Raw genomic sequence first — 21352 nt, 5'->3', positions numbered from 1 at the left:
CCCCTCCCCCTATAGCAATTCTCCTCTCCGCAACCAGAGTGAGCCTCTTCAAGTGTGAGTCAGATCAGGGCCCTGCTCTGCCCAGAACCTTCTACTGGCTCCCATCTCACTCAGAGAAGAGCCCAGCGTTCTCCAACAATCCAGGAGCCTCCCCTGCCCCTTGAATCCGGCCCGCTCGGCTCATCTCCCACCCCTGCCCCTGGCCATTCCCTGCCACGCCAGCCCCTCTGCACAGCAGGGCCTTCCCCTTCGCACTCCCTCCTCCCCAGAGGCCTCCAGTCTTGGTCTCTTCCCCCAGGGCTTTGCCCAGCTGTTGCCTTCTTGGGGAGCTTCCCTGGACGGTCTATGTCCACCTGTGTGTTGATTCCTTGTCTTCTCCTCCAGGTTGGCACACGGGGCACGCCCACATTTACACTCATGTATGTCGTCTGTTGTCTGGAGTGTAAGTGCCACAAGGGCAGGACATTGGTCTCTTTAGTCCTCTTTGATCATTGCTCGGAGCACTTTTCAGAAAACAGCCTGAGCAGGTGCTCAGCCCACTGTGCTGCATGACAAGCGTGAGGGGGCGGGTCGTGTTTGCAGCCCGAGGGGACTGGGGCAGCTGCATGGCGAACCCCAGCGCTCTCTGGATTTGGTTTTGTCTTGTGCAACACATCAACAGATTTTTGAAAACGTGGTCAGTTCAAGATGATCAAAGCTGGGAGGGTTAGCTCACACGACGATGCCTAAATCAAGTTTCAAAATGGCCTTGACAGTAGGCTCCAGTGCTAGGCTAAAACCACTAGGTGGAAGTTAAAGAGAAATGTCAACTCCTGAATTTAGGTTCAGAAAAGAAACTACAGGGAATGGTAACACACCCCTACCAGATTCACACTGTTTTTTGAGTAACAAGTAGCTCATTATGAGGCCAAGACCTGAGGTAGCCAAGTACTTTCCCGTGTTCTTGCGGGTCACGGACCCTCTGGCACTGTCAGAGTTGCCTGGAGACTCGTGCACAGTTGTGGGCATCGTGTCATGCTGGGGCCACAGGCAAAGGAGAGGGTGCTGAATAAGAGAACACCGAGGGTCCTGACACCCACTGTCTAATACCTGCGAGCTTGTATATCGAAGAAGAAAGACAGGAGGGAAAAAGAAAAACCCGACAGTGGGATGGAACTCAGAGCTTGAGAAATGATAAGAGAAGCGGACCTTGTCCGCTCAAGGTGATGGAATTTTCTTTCCACCAAAAGTGGCATCAAATAGGCCATCTTGGGGTACAGAGGGTGTGATGGTGGCGAGGGTGGGGGTGGGGGTCTCCAGTGCACAGGAGCCTGGAAAGGCGCTTTTAGAGCCTCTTTGCTCTGAGAAAGAGCTGCAGAGCTGTGGTCACAGCGTGGGCCCACATTCCTCTTTCTGACTGTCCTGGAACAAGTCAGCCATTCCGCGCCTCGCTGTCCTCAAGTGTGGGCAGGCTGATACGTGGTCCACTTCTGAGGGCTGTGTGGGCACTGAAGGAGGCAGCGCTTGCTCGGACAGCTGCCTCTTGCTCACCCAGAGGCAGAGAAAGCAAGGGGCTGCAGAGAGGGACGAGGAACACAGGCATGAGATGTCATCACTTTATTTCTAAAAGGAAACCCACAGCAGCAGTCTCACAGACACCAACTTAGGGGTTATTTCTAACACACACAATTTGTATATTGGCTCACTTCGGTTGCTCTGCAAAATGAGGAAGCAGCTGCATCCTGCCCACAAATTAATACATATTCCAAACAGCAACACTGCCCTTTGGGCTTCTGTAGCGTTTTGGACAGAGTCTTTTACCAATGGCTTGGAAGAGCCATTCCCAACCCTCTGGCCCAGCACAGCCCCCACTCTCCTACACCCAGAGGCCCGGCGAGGGGAGTGGGGATGGCACCCACCAACGTTTGCAGGCCCAGAAACCCCCAAGATAGAGGAGGGTGACATTCTCTGGTGAATTCAGGATATACGCAAGTTTGGTAAGAGTAGCTCATGTACCAAGCCCCATGACAACCCTGAGGCTGTCACCATTCCCCCACCCATCCAGAGGCTGAGCCTGAGGCCTCACTCTCCTCTGGCTTTTCCAGGTGCTAGGGGGCAGGATGGCCTTGGGACCTCAGTGCTGGGGAGAGCCTGATGGGGAGATTCCTGACTGTTCCTCAGAGTGGGCACTGCCTCTCCGATCACTTCTGGAAGGGAGTTGTTCTGAGAACTGGAGCTGCCCTCTGCCAGAGGGAGGCTGGGAGAGGCCAGGCCCCAAGGTCCTGGGTTGCTCTGCCTGTTCCTTGGTTCTCTGAGGCCTGAGCAGGCCTGGCCCTGGTCAGCTGGCTCTGTGCTCCCTGCTGTCCTCTCCTATAAGCTTCTCAGAGCTCACCGTCAGCACCCTGTCCCATCAACCCTGGGAGCCGCTGACTGGGGGCCCAGCAAGACCATGCCAGGTCTGGGGCAGGTCTCTGGGAACAACTGTAGAAGCTGGGCTGGGGCACTGCCCCACTGTCAGGCCCCAGGTGGAAGGAGACGTGTACTGGGAACAAACCTGGGAACCCAGGGCGAGAAGCAGCCATGGGAAGGACCAGCCTGCCCCCTGCACCCAGTGTGGAAAAGTGGAGGCCATCTTCCCCCAGGGACGGGCATGGCGACTTGGACAAGACTGGTCCAGTCTACCCCACCTCTGCTCAGGAGCGCTCACCTTCCCAGGCCCAAACCCCCGGGGTTCACAAGGCAGGAGGCGGCTATTTGGTGACAGATGGATTGTAATAGTCAATGTCGCCAGTGATCCCAGGGTGTTCATGGAAACCCAGGCCCCTGGGCCCAGATCCCCACCCTGAAGGCCTTGCAGACCCTCCTACCCACTTCCTTCCATGCCTTCCACTCAGGTTAGTGCTGCCTGCTCTGTGCCGGGGCCCAGGGCCTCTGCTTCCGGGCTTTCCGCCTCTAGGTGGGACGGAGCGACTGTCTGCTGGCTCTCAAAGGTGTCATTCTTCAGCCGCCTCAGCCGCCCCAGCCACAGTGACAGCGGAGCAGGAGACAATAGTGGAGACAGGTGTGTGGCTCGGGGCCGCCTCCTCCTCGCCCTCCCTGGCTCAGGGCTATAAATACTCTGGATGCAAATGGTAAATGCTGAAGACACTTTTCATAAATTACAGGTGGATGATTGTGAGTCTTCAGGCCATGAGGCCTCTGGGGGAATAGTTCAGTTCTTTAAAAAAACAAGAAACTAACCCGATGGGGTGGAAGGGCCCCTTTCAGAGTCTGGCTCCAGCAGGAGAGGCCGGGCGCTGGTGGGATGGGGCAGGGGATGGGGCGCACTGCCGCCCATCTTGATGAGTCAGTCACAGAGGACGCGCACGACAGGTCTAGGTCAGGAGCCAAACGAGACGAGAGAGAGGGCACTCGCACCCCCTCTGCTAGGTTGGAAAATTACTCCATGAGCATTATTACTTTAATATATTTTTTAATGAGTAATTTAAAGAGAGAACAGTGATTTTCAAACAAGGTGTGTGTGGGGGCTCTTCTGTGTACCTGCCCCCAACCCCTGCAATGGGGGCGGGTACCAGCCCGCATCAGTCCAGCAGAAAGCCTTGCCTTGAGGCGTGTGTCTGGTGGGGGAGCGTGCACCAGAGGAGCTCCCCACAGTTGGAGAGGTGGGACCCTGGGCCCGGGAGGAAGCCATGGCCCCTCTGCCAGTCTGATGGAAACCAGCAGAATCACACGTCCTCGCTCTCCGCCCACAGCCCCACCATGGGCCAGGCCGGGGCGTATCGGAAGTCGGTCTACCCTCCCAACAAAACCCTTCTTGCCACCTTTTCCATTCATTCTCTGCATAAAGAAGGGTCCTCAGAACCCTGGCCAGTAACCAGGGATGACCGGGCCAACTTTGAGGAGGAGAAACGGGCACAGCCTAGTTGCCCTGCATGCTGTCTAAACCAGCCCCTTCCCCTCTTCCAGAAACTCCTGAGCAGACACCAGGCACCAGGACAACTTCTAATTTAATATTATAATAATAAAAACCAGGGCGATACAGAACCGTGAACTGCATTTTAAATTCCTAGGGCCACTAATGAGCACTGAACTCCTGCTGGAGCTGTTGTCAAGACAAACACGCAGAATTGATAGCTGCAGCTGCAAAAACAAACAGAGCATGGCCTGTGCCCACTGCAGCCATGACCACTGAAGCCACCACCACTGACGGCGCCCTACCGGGCCTGCTCCCCGCTGCCAGCCAGGCAGCATCCAGAGGAACTGGTCACCCGCACAGACGGCAGGATTAAAATGACAACACTGAAACGCAAACATGAATGAGGAAAAAAACTCCTGGAAGGAGACTAATTTTCTTTTCCTCTTTTGACACTTTCTTCTCTGTCCAAAGGGAGGTTCTGAATTGAAGCCCGCAATGGGGAACGCCCCCTCTCTTTATGAGCAAGTGGCCTTGGCACACATGAGGCTTGTTATCACAGGTTATACCTGCCTTTTTTCCCTGAGTCTCTAGAAAGAGTAAGTGATTACAGTTTTGTTATCTTCTAAATTGAAAAAAAAAAGCTGAAGTTGACTGGGTTGGCGCTGTCTGCACAGCGGTTTGACAATTGGGGCGACAGCATAACTACTGAGCAATTTTTTGCACAATTGAAAAACTTTTTTTTTTTTGCCAAGGAATCAGTCTAACAAACAAACACATCCCACTCTTGCTGAAAATAATTTCTTTTCCCAACTCTTCTAGGAATAAAACACTTTTAATGTATTTGTCAGGAATCGACACTTCATTTAATAAGATTAAAAAAGTGACAATTTAAAGAGCAATTGAGAAGAGTCCCACATCTATCATGGGCTCATGGTTCTAACTAAAATCAGAAGAAAAATAGAAAAAGCACTGAGAATATGGGAAAACAAGTGTGTGTGTGTTATATTATTACACCTGTTTTGAGTCTAAAGTGCTCAGCAGCAACGCCCGCCTTTAACACTGCCTTGACGGGGCGCCAGCCCCTCATGGCACATGCCCCTCATGGCACACCCCCTACAGGGCACACGCCCCACCTGGCGTGCTCAGTGCCAGCCCAACCGACCCTCCCAGGAGCTGCCAGAAGGTGACTTTGAAGGCTTTCCCCAAAAGCCCCAATGAAGTTTGCTTTTTACTCTCCCAAAAAACATGATCTAAAATGAATGGCAGGGGTTTCTGCAGTGTTCTATTTCTTGACCTGGGTGGTGGTTACAAAAGTGTCATTTCACAGTTTGTAATTAAGAACCATCACAATGAAGCACCCCTGTCTGTCTCCGCCAAGGGTCTGGCCTCACCTGACCCCCCTCAAACCAGACACCACATGGGCTGCATCCTTAGTGGGGTAGGGGAGCCAAAGTCCCTCACCTGCCCCTGCCCCACCTCTGGCTTTGGCCGAGTCTCCTTCGTCACACCCACAGCTCCCAGCAGAACCAGCCTCCACCCTCTGCTGGGCTGAAGACCCTGGGTGACTGGGAATCCGTCCAGCTGCACACCAGCCCATCTTATCATCTGCACTCCCATTTAGCTCCCTTAGTCTCTTCAAGTTTGGGGGCCATTTTGGTCCAGGGGGCTCCAGGGGAAAAGTCCTCCTCGGGACCAGCCAGGGCTCTGGAGAACATCAGTCACCTGATGTTCTCGGCTGCCCACTCATCCCTCATTCCCTGGAGATCCAGGTCTTGTCCTGGGCCTGTCTGGTGTGATGCACTCAACTGGGGTCTCCACGCCCCCTCCAGAAGGCACTGGCCCAGCCAGGCATACAGAAAGAGCCCTCTGGCTCCCCAAATCAGGAATTCACAGGAGATGGGAGGAAGCAAGCCACCTGAAGCTGAGCTGCCAGGCCGGCACTTAGTTACCTGTGCCTGGAATGGCGATGTGTGCTGCCTGGGGCAGAGGAACCAAAAGGTCTAGAGATAGAGGGTTGGGTCAACTCTTCCAGATCCTTCCCCAGCCTACCCCCTACTTCCCCAGGTCAGCAGTGCCGGCCTCCAAGCCTGGGGTCTCCTCTTCGGACAGGTGACCCCAAAGTTTTAAATAGAAGCCCTTGACTACACAAAACTTTCAAAACATTTGAACTCTGCCCTTGCTCTGACTTATCTGGCTCTTTTTGTTCCCCATCGGGCAGTGAGTCACTGTTGAAGGAGGTGCTGAGTGGACAGAAATTCTCGATGCTAATTGGCAACTTCGGGCTGGATGCTGACGGAGGCAGCGGCCAAGCCACAGAGAGCGGCCACTCACCGTGAGCTGGCGGCCCTGCCATTTGTTACCGGAGCTCCCTCCCACTGTGAACTGCCTGGCACCCCTCGGGGGTTCCGCTGACCCCACACAATGGGGAAATGGACAGAGAGGAGAGCTGAGAGGCAGAGGGAGACTCTTGGCCCCCCCGGGGCGTGGGGAGAAGGCTGGCCCAGGGGCTTCTCCTCCCCAGGACTATCTCCTCCCTGGCCTGTGTGCAGAGAGGAAGACAACCTTCCCATTTAATCATGCAGTTTGATGCTACTCTATTACTCCAATATTGAAAAGTCACTCAAACTAAGTTATACGAGGAGAAAACATTTAGTTAGTTGACCCATTGGCTTTTTGTACACCCACAACCAATGTGTCTTTAAGACACCAGAAAGGACCAGAAAGAAACCCCACCCCCCATAAGCCCCACTGCTCCTTCTAAGCGGGGTCACAGGGCATGCAGGGGACCCGAGTCTGCGTCTGGACGACCCAGGGGCGCGGTGCGGCTCAGCCCCGGAGCCTCATGTGGAGCTGATTGCGACAGCCACCAACAGCCAACAGAAAACTCTGGAGATAAGCAAAGCCAGGCAAGAATCTGATAAAGTTACAAAGGTAGTTAGCACTGGAATGGAAATGACTTAGTCAGGGACACAGCAGAGCCAGACCCAGCTATAAGAGTCAGAGGAGATTGTTTTGAGGAGGATGAGGAGAACAGCTTCTTAGAACCGCTTGTTTTCCCTCCTCGGTGGAGTGCTGTGGTCTGGGGGAAACAGCAGCCACCGATCAGCCGCACCGTGCGGCACAGGCTCAGGGTTGTGTCCCGACACTGATCGCTCGGCCAACCTGTGGCTGTTCCCAGCAGGCTCAGCCCGACCTACAGCTGGTAGAGATTTATATACATGTAATTCTGAATGTTCAATTAGCAGGTGGCATAATAACTATTTCCTTGTCAGCCTCCCAAGCTTAAAGGCTGGATACCTTGCAGGAGTGACAGGTTAATAACTCAGCAATTCGAGTGATGATTAACTCGTGTCCGTGGGTTGATTTGCTCATTGGGTATTTTGTTGAACTTCCTCAAAGGGTTCTCCTCGTCATCCAGGTGCTGTGCCGAGCCGCATCTGTGCCTCACTGAGGAAATGCGCACAGTTATTTCTCAGCTGTACCCCATGCTTAACTGTTCCAAACTAGGGAAGGAAAATTAGAGAGTCAAAAGGGATTAAAACAAGTGATTTGCTGTTTGAGCATTTCAAAAAGATCTAGAACACCTATGATTCAGCAAATGTAGAATAACTAAAAGAAATAAAACATCATTTAGTTGCCAGGCTAATGTGTTCCATAACAGTCAACACTCTACGAAACCCACTTCCTCAAGGCTGCCTCCAGGTAATGGAGGCCGAGTAGATGCTCTTCCCTTTGAGTGTTCACATGCCGTTTTGTATTCCAACATGGACCTGTCTATTCCTTCCTTCTGTTCCCTTGCCTGGCTTAGATTAGAGAGGTAGGGTGTTACTGGCGGGCTTGATGAAGACTGAAGACCATTTTCTTCCCCTGGAGACCAGCCTGATGTGAACAAATTGAGAAAAACAACACAGCCCCTTTCTGTCCTTGGGAGAAAACCTGTTCTGTGTCTGCTTCTGCAGCCAGGTCTGCTACTCCCTGGGAGGGGGGAGGGCAGTCAGTAAAGATCCCTGCCTGGGGGGACACTGGATCTTGCCTCCACATCTGCGCCTCCTTTATTGGTGCTGCCGGCCGGGTGAGCGTGAGTTGGAGCCTGGACTGGAGGGCAGTGAGCTGCCGCTGGGGGCCTGCAGGGCGTGGGGGTCGAGCTGCTGACCAGTCAGGCTGCTGCCCCCTGTCCGCGACTCCTCGCTGTTTTCCTCCTTCTGGTTGCTCTGCTGCTCCGGACACTCAAAGTGGACGCAGTGGAACACCTGGGGAGAGAAGGCAAAGACCCATGAGTGCTGGTCAGTGTCCCACCCGGGACTGCCTCGAGTTGGGACACTGTCCTGCCCAGCTTTGGGGGCCACCACACGGGAGTTAGAGGAATTCCCTCCCACTCCCCCCACCCCTGGCGCAGATGCCTGACAGCAAGTAGAAGGTGGTAAACAGAGGCACAGGCCAATGGATGGATGGTCTGAAGTTACAGACAGCTGGACAGGGGTTCCGGTAAGATGGTCTCACTGGATTGCTCCATTGTTGGTTACTTTTATCACATGAGCTCCTTTTCTTTTTTAATTCATTCATTCTTGCATTTGACAGTTGGGTTAAAATTCAGGGGGGGAGGCTGGCCCGGTGGCATAGCCGTTAAGTTCATGCGCTCCGCTTTGGCGGCCCGGGGTTCTCAAGTTCGGATCCCGGGCGCACACTGATGCACTGCTTGTCAAGCCATGCTGTGGTGGTGTCCCACATATAAATTAGGGGAAGATGGGCACGGATGTTAGCCCAGGGCCGATCTTCCTCAGCAAAAAGAGGAGGATTGGCAACAGATCTTAGGTCAGGGCTAATCTTCCTCACACACACACACACACACACACAAACAAAAGTCAACAGGGGTTGATTGTGGTGATGATTGCACAGCTCTGTGAATATACTTAAAACCATTGAATTGTACACTTTAAATGGGTGAATTGGATGGTATGTGAATTATATCTCAATAAAGTTGTTATAAAAAAAATCAGCAGGGCATTACCCAGGGGAGCACCCAGGCTTATCTCCAAGGGTCTAAACCAGCACGTCCTTCTCATGTTCCCCCTGGGCCCCCGGGAGGGGAACAAGCTCCTGATGTGCAATTATCGGCTGGGCAGCAGCACTGGGAAGGGGACTTCAACCCGATATGGCTTGGGCCAACCTGGAATAAACGCCCTGCCCTCAAGTGGAGGAGCGGGCCACCCTCCGGAGCCAGGGAAAGCTTGCCTCCCCACCACTGAGTCCCTCCAGAAGCATTACTGAGAGGAATGGGTCAATCCAAGAGAGGTCCCAAACTTCAGGCTGAGGTGAGCTGGCGCAGGAGGCTGGAGCTTGGGCAGCTGAGGGGATGAGAGCGGCTGCACAGGCTCACTGGGGAGGCCGAGGGGCCTGAGGAGGGGCCTGGCAGTGGGGGATCCCAGCGAGAGGCTGAGGAGGCTGAGATCAGTGAGGGTGGCAGCAGGGCGAAGACGGAGACTGCAGCTGGAATTGGATTTAGGGGTGAGTCCAGTTCCTGAGGGGCCTGATGGCGCAAGAGCGTCTTAGAGAAAGTGGTGTGGTGGGCTGGTGATGTGACAGGAACTGAGGCTGGGGGAGCCATTCGGTCACCAGGGCCTGGGGCTGGGGAAGCAGGAAGCAGAAGACCAGCTGCTAAAACCAGAGCATCCTGGACAAACACCTAGTAAGGCCCGGACTCTCCAAACGTCGCTACTTTATCCCAAGGCTTTCTCCCTTTGGTCTCCAGGCTCCTCCTAAACCAGCCAAAGGCCCTAGCTAAGTAAGGTGATGCAGCTTGTAAAGCTGTCATTGAACTTGGGTGCAAATGCTGAGGCTCAACTGTAAGTATGTAACTGGTTGGTAGTGATGTGCTTGGAAAGGGCCGCTGGGTGCCTAGAGCCTGTGTGGACAGCCATGGCAGGCCACATGGCACAGGGGCACGGCCACACTCTGAGCCCATGAGGGTGAGACACACTGCTGGCCCTCCCCTGGCCACCCAGTGCTCCCAGGAGAACTGCAACCCTCATGCTCCCTTGGGTGGGGGCCTGCTGGCTGGAAAGGAGCCACTGAACTTTGGATCTGCCCAAGTTTGGTGAGTCCATTCCTGGATAAGGGCCCATCCGTAGGGGATAAGGCACTGGTACCCTGGGAGTGGGCAGGATGCAGGGTAGGGCTTCTGGACAGCCGCCACACTCCCTGAGGGAGGTGCTGAGTGGAGGAGGCTGCAGGGCTCAGGAGGTGCAGCTGCGGCAGAGCCAGGGGGACAGGGGCTGTTCCTGCCTCCTCCCGAGAGCTCTACATCCTCCACAGCTCGAGCACACACCACACCACGCACACACGTATGTACACACACCACGCAGACGTGCATACACACACACACACACACACACACCCCTTCTACTGTAGAATCAAGTTCACAGAGAAGACCAATGTAATATCAACTGTGAAATTATATTTAAAATATAAATTCCGTGCTTCCCTTCCTGCATCACTATTTTTTCCACATCCCCACTCCAATTTATTTATCTACCACTGTTTCAAATTTCACCTTTCAAACTCTAATATGAAGACTAACTGAGGCCACACGTCTTCTGGTCTGTCGTCTGCGTTTGCGCAGACTTTCTCTCAGAGTGAGCTGATGTCTCTCTGTAAAGCTCAGGCCCGGCGGGGGTGCTTCCTGCGGGCCCTCAGGGCTGCAGCTGCCCCACGTCAGCCTGGTTTCTCCTTCCTTTTCCTTTCTTTCCTTCCTTCCTCCCTTCCTTTTGTGTCAGAGCTCCCTATTTGGGCCCATCTGAAGGTGCTTACCTGTCAACAGCCAGATGGGAGGGCCTTTTATGGAGATTTAAAAACTGCATGCCATTAGCTCTGACCTGAGCTGCACGGAGTAAATTTGAAAATCTAAGTGGCAACTATCAATCTGCTCTTCCATCAGCCTAACGTTCTTTAAGCTTCGGAAGTGACAGGACCATCTTCTGGCAGTCATCCACAGTCTCGTGCTTCATGAACACCTCTCTTTCCAAGCACCAGACGGGGGCTGGGAGATGCACCGGGGCAGTTTTGCCGAGTGGCCAGGGCCATGCCGCAGAACACACCTGCGCTTCCTCACATCCCACCCGGCACTCTCAGTCAAGCCTCTCCCCAGAGCTTCTTGTAAGCGAACGACTCCTGTTCTCTTTCTCAATATGACCCAGAGCCTACTTCATCCCCACGCCCATGCCTCCATCTTCTCTGAACGACGGACATTCTGAACACACTGCATTTTACTGCACCTTCCCCCGCCTGACCCCGGAGCTCTTTATCCTGCCCCCTTGTGTCCTTTAATCCGTTACTCGTGTAATCCCCGCTCGCCCGAGCTCCGTCAATATCTCTGGAGGCTACTCCTCGGAGCCCCGGCTGATGCTAATCCCTGAACTGACTTACATTTGTCCTACTCCTTATTACCTTTCCTCAAGCTCTCCCCCTCTCCTTAAATGGGTTTTCTCTCCTTTTGCTCTTGCAAGCTTCTCTTCAGTCCTCTTAATTTCCAGGCGAGCCCTGAGCCCTGCGAGGCTTCACGGCGCCTCCTGCCCCAAGGCCTGGCCCCTCCCTCTCGCCTCTGTCGACCGATCTGCCGGTTCCCATCTGACTCAAGGACCAAGGCTGGTGGTCTTTCTCCGGCTCAGGGCCTTGCACAGGAATAAACAAATCCATAAAAATCCTAGATTGAAAAACAAAGTTAAACAAGATCTCAGTGTGGCCGGGCTCTGGCTAACGGCTAGTTCTTCAGAACGTGCCTCTGCCCACGAGCGACGCGATCCTGAGGGGCAGGGTGCTTTCTGCTTGGCCCCGTGCTGGTGGGCAGACACGTCCACAGTGAGCACTTCATAAATGTTCGCCAGCCTGACTCCTCCTGCTGTCCCTCGTTCCCGCTGTCCTTCCCACTTCCAGCCTGACTCTCCTCTAACCAGGGTGGCGTTAACGGCACAACCGTCTTGAGCCCATTTAATCAACCTGTTTTAAAGTAATAATGCAAATGGCTGTTTTTCCAACACACCTAACAATACTGAAGCAATCTCAGCTGGCTGTTTTGGTGTTCTCCTATGGATCTTCCTCCTCGAGAAATCATAACCATTCCTCCCCCGACACCACCGAGCTCATGGCAGACCCCGCCATCTAAGGCAGAGGAACCTGGAAGCCCCTGGAAGCCCTTGGAAGCCCCAGCCACTCGCTGCCTGGCTGAGCTCCCCTGCGGCTCTGGGTGGGCGCGGTGTGACCAGGGGGCAGCGACCAGACACGAGGAGTGAGGGCCGTGCTTCAGTCTGTGACCCCAGGGTCTCCAGGGTGTCACTAAAGGACCAACTGATGTTAACGCGGGTTCCTGAGTGTCTCCAGAGAGAAAGCAGGCTCTGCTGGATTCAAAGGCAACACACAGAAAACAGTTAATTTTATAAGCCACAAACGGTGTGGTGAAGATTCTATGTGAAAAAGGGTGTTTTACAAATGGAAAAGTGGGTGAGGGCTAGAGACAAAGAACAGGAAGAGTGTGCAGTGGGCGTGGGCGGGAGAGTGAGCAGGCTAAGGGCTGGTGGAAGCTGGGAAAGGACGGGGCCTCCCTGTGCCAGGCGCAGAGGGCAGAGCGAGCGTGACATATGCAGGAGGTGTGGCAGGAGGGGCCAAGGGAGGGCTTCCAGACAAAGGGCCGGGTCACATGGTGAGAGGCTCTGCTCCCCTCTCTGTAGAACAGCGTGCTCAGTCATCTCAGTTGATAACCCAACCACCAGCCCTGAACCTAACATGGCACCAGCGCAAAGCCAACACAGAGTCAGGCCCTGGACCACGGCAGACACGGAGTAGCCATCATGGTGTGTGTGCACCTTACCAACATCATCTTGTGCAAGGCTGGGGGTCCTTCCCTGGGGACCTTGGGCACCTTTGGATGTGCACGTTGCCAATGCACATCCAGAGGGGACCTGTGAACAATCCTGACTAGGTTCTTGGACCGGGGGGGGGGGGGGGTTTAAAGTGAACCTGTTGTGAGGTAACCGGCTTCTTCACTGGTGGCCACGTGATCAGGGCTGGGCCCCAAAGCTGCCTCGCACCCCGGCAGGGGTGCACAACGGAAGAGAGGCTGCGGTGCTTCTGCTCTTGTCACACGGGAACTGGAGGAGGTCTCCCATGGCGTGGAGGGGTCCTCACTACCACAAGGTAGGGGTGCCATCTGGAAATGTGCCTCCTCTCCCACCACACCCCCAAGCTCCTCTTCCCACTCAGCACCCGCAGGCCTCCCTCCAGGGGGAACAGCCAGGTCCTGAGTTTCTCTTTGCTCAGAAGCTGGTGTGATTCAATTTCTTTCCTCCAATCTGTCCCAAGACTGCAACACCCCTCGGAAAGGCTGTGACCAAAAGTGAATGAGGCATACAAGGCAGAGTCGCACTACTGATTTATGCAAAACCATTACCACAGTCACCGCATCATTTTCCCTTCCCCTTTTCGGCAATCATGTATTCCATTAGCCTGTTTGATTGCCGCTGCTCACAAAGGGGCACCTTCGCTGAACCAGCTTCAATGGCCTCCTGGATCTGTCCCCTGAGAGGAGCCGGCTAATTTGGAATGTAGTCGTGTGTATGAATCCCACACAGCCTTAGTCACTACCCGGGTGTCCTTTTTTGTAGCTGCTGTTTATTATCACTTTGCCTTTCCTCTCTGGGAGCCATAATTCTTGACATGTCTGAGATAATCTGGGGTGTTCTTTTCTCCATGAACACTGGAAAGGATGTACACAATGCACTAGCCTCTTCTTGGTGATCAGACTAATTCCTTGGCTGGCCGCTGTCTGCCACCTTTCATTAGAAGAATTCCCCCAGCACAAGTTGCTAGATGTATCTTCAAGGTTTTTAAAAGCAGAGAAGCCTCTGCTAATTTTCCCGAGTTGCCCTAATAAGAGTCCACTGTGAACTGTTGCAGAAATCGGGAACATTTAATAAATGTTGATCAATGGCTCTACCCTGCTTTTCTGGTTTCTCCCGAGTAATTTTCACAGACTGCTTTCATGCCAACCAATACAAATAGGATTTCTGATCCAAGGTTTCAACTTACGTTTACAAGGTGACGCATCTTTATAACATAGACACCTACCTCTCAATGATACCTGTCCGTAAGTCAGACACAAAGACATACTTCTGAATTATACCACCCTGAAGACGTCCTCGTCTTCTCTCACGGTGTCTGGTGTGGCAGCATCACACACCCACTCAGCATTCAATAAATGTTCACTGATCCTCATGAGGTGACAATTAACATCTTTCTTACACTCGTCTTAGGAGAAGTTGAGAGTCCATCTATAGACTGCAGAGATGTTTTATTTTTAGGATGTTCCTTTAAAAATGAAGACCAAGTGTTTCCAACAAAATATGGCTTTTTATAAACCAAAGTTTTATAGACGTACATCTAAACAGCCCAAAACATTGTTTTCAGTTAAGGAACCAATTTCACAGGGAGACATTTCCAGATTGTGAGCAACAATTTTTCAGTATTGCTTAGGGGTGACAGGATACCCAAATAGTTTTGCACAAGTATTTATTTCCACTAGGTACGGGAGTTTCTTGGTGACACTGCTTATATATGGCAACAGTTTTTTTAACTTTCTAATGTCACTTTCCCATATTCATGTAGGCCAGTGCACCCACAAGTAACTGGAACTCCACTGCTTGGAAAGTTCTGGAAAAAGAGTCTTTCCAGTACATCTCACCCCAGGCAGCCCTGGAATTCCTGACTGCTGTTTTTTATGTGTGCACATTCCAGAGTTCTGGGGAGAGTGATTCCTTCTCTTAATTAATTTGTCCCTGGAACAGGAGAAGTATCTTTTTATTTTTGTAAAACTAAGAAACAAAAAAAAAGGGAAATGTTCTAGTTCCCAGGGAGAATGTGGTAGATGTGGCCTTATCAAGGCCCCCGTCCTGTTGGACAGGCATCAGGAGAGACTGGCTGTGGCCCCACTCTCCTCTCAAGCCTGGCGCGTGGCCCCAGCCGCCCTGGGCGGTTCTTCGCTTCATCCAGGTGATGTGTGTCTGTTCCGTCTCAAGAGCTCCAGCTGCAGGGAGATTTCAGGCCTAACTCCTAACCTCTGGCTCCACAGTGCGGCACCGCTGGAGAAAATCCTCACAAGCTGGGTGTCTCCATTCACCTCGCTGCTTGGCAGCTCCAGGCCTCACCGGCTCAGTTCTGGGAGCACCTTCGCCCAGTTGTTTGATGCAGAATTATTGCTCCTCCAATAGAATAGGCATAAGGATTGTGGAGTGTTCGGAACAATGACATGCTTACTGTTGTGTCACTTTCCCTCTCTTTACCCAATAAAATCTTTCATAATAGACATTTAAGTATAGAGATGTCTGTAAAGGTATTCTTTTATAATTATGCGACAAATTAAATATTTTTCTGTCTCACTAGGAAGGAACCTTTCCCATCTATTTCACTCTCCTTATTTTAAAGACACGTGTTCTGAGAGCCAGGGAGGTGAACTGACTTGCTGGGGGTCACATTGCTGGTTGGGGGTGAGGCTGGCACCAGTGCCGAGGTCTCCGGTGCACATTCGACGAGGCCCCTTGCCTCCTCCCCCTACTTCTCTCTCCTCCTCGGCGCATTCCCCACCTCCCCCAACGTCCTGGCCCAGTGCATTGTGGCTGTTTCTCAGAGCTTACTTCTAGATCCTCCCCACCCCTCTTCTCTTAGCCTGCCTCTTCCAAGGCACCTGACCTTAATCATTATCTGCCTGTGTAGTCCTTAAATCCACATTTTTGTTTGAATGGCTCACCTTTAACCACACGCCACCCCATCTTATATTTTCTTGCAACTAATGCTTCCAGATTTTCTCATAGCCACCAAAGCCCTACCATTCTCCAAGGTCAAGGGGGTTACAGCGTTGGTGCGACTTTCAGTTCTCCCTCATTCCTCAGGTCCAGGTTGTCACAAGTGATTCCTGAGAGCTGATTTCCCTCAGAACCCTCCACTGGGCCCCTGGTCTGATTTATGGAGGAGCTACTGTGTGCCAGACACTGGGCTGGCTGCTGGGACATGAAGATACCACGACACGGTCTCTGCCCTCAGTAACCGCGGTGTAGTGGGGACCCAGGCAGAGCCTCTGCTAGGACCATTATATAAACTCACAGGAGCCAGGCTGGCCTACCTGTCCTTGTGCTCAGGCCCTGCTGCTCCTGTGCTTACCTGCTCTCCGGCCCACACCTCGTCCTGCCCCCGCAAATGCCGCCTCAGCCTTGCATACACCACACAGGGCATCCAGGTGCCACCTGAAACCTGGATTTGTCTCGGTTATTTCTACCCCGAGCAGGTTTTCTCTGTGTGTGTCCCTTCCCCATCACTGCCACGAGCAACCCCTGTTCGGTGGGGTTCTCTCTCCCTGGCAGAAGTGGAGGTTGAGGGCTGGAACGGGGTCTCGTTTCGTCCCCCTCCGAGGGAGGGGCTTGCTGGTCCCTCTGCTCCGTATCTCTCGGAGTCTCTGCCGCCGGGATGTTTCCTTCAATCCCGGTGCTGACCCACCGGCAATTCTGGCCTTTGGAGCCAGCAGAGGACTGCTCTGAGGTGTGCCCTGCAGGCGTAGAGGACATTCTCTAGAGGATGCTGCAGGGGAAACCCTTGGGAGCCAGAGGGGGCAGGATCACACCTGGTGGTGGGAGGTCTGGGAAATAGTTATCACCAGGCCAGGAAAGAGCTTTTTTTTTTACAGATTCTGTTTCCCTATTCTTGCTTTTTTTTCCTTCACTAGAGCCACACGTTGCTACGGGAACGAGGATGGCACTGGGAGCTCACAGCCACTCACCGGGCTGATAGAAACCTGTAAATAAATTCTGCCTCACTCCAGGCTCCATGCTGAGTGGTCCTGGAGGGCAGCTCAAGCAGCCACTTGCAGACTCTCTGCCCTGCTGATGCCGGCTCATGCAGACCCTCCTGCTGCAAGCTCTTGGGCCGATTACTATTCTCCACACGGCAAACATCGAGTGTGCAGAGAGATCTGTAACCCCCCACCCTCCAAACCCCCCCCAACATAGTTTCATTTTTGTCTACCCAGTCCCAAGGGCCAGGATCACTTGATCTATTTTATGGATGAGGAACCCCCCACCCCCAGGACCCGGCCCCTACATCCATCCACATAAGCCGCTGCTTCGGTTCACTCCACTGCACTTTCATCTCGAACAATCTACAGTATCGACTGCTACTGGCAATGTCACTAGAGTTGAGGCGCTCTCCATGCGGGTTGACTTGTATCAGGCAGTGAAGCTGCAATGCCCCTAAGGAAGGGCCCTGCCTCAGTTTCTCTCCCAGATCTAGCACGGGCTGGTGCCTGAAATGCGCCCACAGGAACCATCTGCTCACCAACGCCTGACTCAGATAGCCGGGCCAGGGCAGGGCTGGGCTCGTTCCTGCGGCTTTACTGGTTATCATGCGTTTTTGGGAGATAGAGCAGCCTGGATGTTAAGAGCCAGACTGCCTGGATTCAAATCCTGACTCTGCCACGCACGGGCCAGGTGAGCTTGTGCAGATCCCTTAGCTCACTCAGCTTCAGGTTCCTCATCAATTTTTCCTTTTTGTGTAAAACAAACTTATTTATTGTGAAAACCATGCACTAAAAAGTGCATGAAATACAGATGTAAAGCTTGTTGACTATCTATGTAGTGAACACCATGTAAACCCTACTCAGGTCAAGAACCAGGAACGTCACTGGTGTCTCGCGGTCCCTCCATGTGGCCCTTCCTGACCCAAGCCTCCCCACCTCAAGGAAACCACAATTCTGGCTTTGATAATATCATCATTTCTTTGCTTTTTTTTTTTTAAATAGTTTCACCATCTGTGTATGCATCCTTAAATGTTATAGTTTGGTTCTGCCTGTTTTTGATGTTTATGTGAAGGTAACCCTACTATATGTATTCTTTTGTGTCTGGCTTCCTTTCTTCAAGATGCTTTGACATTCATCCACGTGGACCACGGCCCCCTGGACATACTGCACTCTGCTCCTCCGCTGTCCCATGAATGGACGATTGGGTGGTGTCCATCTGGGTCTGGTATGAATAGTGCTGCTGTGAGCATCCTCATTCGTGCATCCTGACCTAGTATCAAGAGTTTCTTTAGAGAATATACACAGGGGTGAAAATGCTTAGTCAGTGGGCAGGCGTGCACGGATTCAGCTTTAGTAGATCACACCACCTGTTCTCCAACGTGTCCATATCAGTTTACACTCCCACAGCATTGGAGGAGAACTGCCCACTGCTCCACAACTTCGCCAACACTTGGTAATGAGTTTCCTCGTTTTTAAAATGTGGTGAGAGTAGAACCTACTTCATATATGAGAGTTAAATGTGTAATAAATATAAAGGGCTTGGAATAGGGCCTGGCATATAGGAAATGCTCAGTAGACACTAGCTGCTATTGTAATTTACAATAATAATAATTATTATTATAAGGGTCATAAACTAGGAGATACTGAAGTATCTGGCATACATACTTTTCCATTTATAGACGTTTCTGGTTTAACAAACTCCTCAGTATGACTATGGAAACTCTGTCTTGGAATGCCATGGCTTCTCGATGATGAGACATTGTTTCACTAAATCTTTTTCTTTCTTTAGCTGACTGATGGGGAGAGGGAGAGATGGATGGACAGACTGATTCATTCACTCATTCAGCCAACAGGTACTCTATGCTTACACGCGCCAGGCCCATGCTCGGTGCCAGGGATACAAAGATAAATACGACACAGCCTCTCTCCTCAGCTACATAAATTCAGTAAGTAAAATGGAACCCTGAGAGCCGCCTACAGTCTGTCAATAGCACCCTCAGTTTTTATTGACTTGGCAAAGGCTTTCATGTGGGTTCTTGTGAACAGGAACCCAGTCCTTCTATATTGCAGAAAGTTAGTTTTTCTACAGTCCTGTTTAACCCCCAGGGCCGCTTGTGCCCCTGAGCTCTCAGCCTACTGAAAAGTCACTCCAGAACTTGCTTTCAAACTCAGGTTTTCATAAAAGCCATAAAAAGAAACAGGCACACCTTCTATTTCTTTTAATACACTGACGTTCCTAGGTCCACAGACAGATCTCATTGCGACCCAGCCTGCTCTCTTTAAGGATGTAGGAGTGAGCCTTTGTTACTTCACACGATAATTCAAGAAACAGAAATGAAGTCTGTGAGAGGCGCTGTGGCACAGTCACTGGGGAGAAACTTCAGATCTGCCATGACACTGGTGGTGGTATCAACGGGGCCCAGTTTCTAACCTTTTTCAGACATGAGAGACTTAGAAAGAGGAGCAGTGTCAGCCACCTGAGTAGCTCAGAGTCGATTGCGTGGAGGCACGTGGGCAACTGTGCTGCAGCGGCGACACGATTGCCAGGCTGCGACTGAGACCACCCTACAGTGACTGAGGAAATAGCCAAGAAGGACCTTTTTGGCTACAGGCACTGGGGAGAATCAGACGAATGAGAACAACTGAAGGAGAGCAGGACGGGAGGGGACCTGCTGAGAGACACACTGACGTGTGCCTGCCATCTAGTGCTGAGCTTGAGAGGAAGACAAAGGAAGCCCCAAGAGTGGGCCGAGAGAGGATGTGCAGGACAGGCACCCAAGGGTACAGGAGAGAAACACAAGACATGGGAGAACCATGCCAAGCACAGGGGAGATTATAGAGCAGAGAGGAGCAGAGGGTGACAAACACACTGTGGAAATGAAAGGAAATGTTCTGAGAAGTTAAGATAAATGACAAGGACGGCACCGAGTATACAAGGAGCAGGAGGTCACTGAAGGAAGTGGTGGAGTCTTTAAGGTAAGCATTAGGGGAACTTATTGACAGAAGCCATAAACGCAGCTAAAAAATTAAATGAATTCATTGCTGTGGTGCTCACAAAGGAAGATGAGAGACAGACGCCAGCAGCAGACATACAGTTCCCAGAGGAGAGGGATGAAATGTTGCAGGAAATCAGAAGCGTGCCAAAACAGGTGATCGGGAAGTCTGAACCTCCACAGCCCACCTGAGAGCTGGCGGATCGCAGGGAAGTGGGGGAATTAACATGCAGACAGACGCTGAGCCGCGCATGCAGGAAGGCCCGGCTGCTGCCGCCAGACAGACACACACCTACATCGGGTAAGAAATCCCACCCGCCGCAGCTCGGGAGGCTCTGCGATCCCAACAGCAGCTGGGACGGAGGTCAGGGCAGTTTCCATTGCCACGGTCACACAGCTGCTGGCAGCTCTGGCCACTTACACACTCTGCAGGCCACTTGCCACCTTTTGCCAAAACAGCCCAACCCCATCTCCTCTGAATGCTTTTCAAGTCACAGGCGCCTCCAAGCTGCACCTGCCCCACCATCGCCTGCTGCGACCCTCCCTCTCTGGATGGGGCGGCACCTGCACAGAACAGTCTCTGGGTCGGTAACATTCAGTATCTAAAGGGAAACAGGTCCTGGCTCGGACTAAAGGAAGACCTCTGATGTTGCTTAGCAAACCAATGGTGACAGATTGAGGACCCTGCCTCCCTCTGCACCACCCTCCACTTTGAGGAAGAGGCGCCCGACCCCGATACTCTGATGGCATAGTTTGGGGGATCAGGGCTGTCCTGCACCTGCAGCCACCCTGGTTTCCCCACTCAGCCCCAGCCTCCCTTCCTGGCGGTTTGTGCCACCACGGTTCTCCTCAAGGGCTGCCTCCCCCAGGAGTCCTGCCCAACCAACCTGAGTCACCCCCTTCCCTTAACGCAACCCCTGTCCCTTGCACCTCTGAGCCTCGCCACACTGACTGACATGCATGTTCCCCCACCCCCAAGCCCCCCCCCCCCGCCCCCGCCATCCTCTAAGACAGGTGATGCTACTGTTTCCAAATGATGTCCCAGAGCCCAGTGTGCTACAGTCAAGAACGTTCTCTTCGAGTTTGCTGTATTCTTGATGCCCAGGGAAATTCCACTTTTTTGTGCCTTCTTATGTGCTCTGAGAATGATACAGTTTATGGATCTTGCCTTACGATCCTGGTCATTATTTATTTTATGATTTAAGATGTTTCCCAGTTGGCAACACTACATTGAGGCTTTTTTCCCTGATCAATAACTGACTCAATAAGGCAGCTGAGCAAGTCGCTCACCAGCCAAATGCGACAGATCACCACTTAATTGGTGACCCACTAGTCAACCCATTCAAACCAGCTGGTCCAAAGTGGGTGGGGCTCCTTGCACAGATGTTTTTGGGAAACTCATCAGGGAGAGATCTTGCACTCCAACCTTAGAGATCTGTAATGGGAAATTCTTCATCTGCTCACCGAGGTGCTGGGCTCGGGCTGCGAGCTGGAAGACGACGCTGAGCAGGCTCACTCCAGTGCTTCTCGGCCTTCTCTGACCACTGTGATAATACAGAACTGCAGGGGCTCATTTAGGAATTAAAGGAAAAACTGGTCTTTTTTATTTTTTGGATATGTTATATAAGAAACAAG

General features: G+C 52.4%; 1 protein-coding gene across 5 annotated transcripts in view; it reads right to left on the bottom strand.

The window, feature by feature from the left end:
* Positions 1–1568: 1568 nt before the first annotated feature.
* Positions 1569–21352, bottom strand: part of BTBD9 (BTB domain containing 9) — a 395116-nt gene continuing 375332 nt past the window's right edge. For 3 of the 5 annotated variants that reach the window (XR_009222005.1, XR_009222001.1, XR_009222003.1), the window contains exons 11-13: positions 11931–12285; positions 11339–11562; positions 8096–8145 (exon numbers count right to left, since the gene is read on the bottom strand). Coding sequence is in view for 1 of the 5 variants with exons in the window: in XM_058554444.1 (XP_058410427.1) it covers positions 7948–8145 (198 nt within the window). In the remaining 4 variants the exon portion in view is untranslated. Of the gene's footprint in view, positions 8146–11338; positions 11563–11930; positions 12286–21352 lie in introns of all 5 variants that reach the window. The other 2 variants (XR_009222002.1, XM_058554444.1) reach the window with 2 other exon arrangements.

This window comes from Diceros bicornis, chromosome 14 (assembly GCF_020826845.1).
Source record: "Diceros bicornis minor isolate mBicDic1 chromosome 14, mDicBic1.mat.cur, whole genome shotgun sequence".
Classification (NCBI taxonomy): domain Eukaryota; kingdom Metazoa; phylum Chordata; class Mammalia; order Perissodactyla; family Rhinocerotidae; genus Diceros; species Diceros bicornis.
Note: the sequence above shows the minus strand (reverse complement) of the source record. Positions and strands in the feature narration are given on the sequence as shown.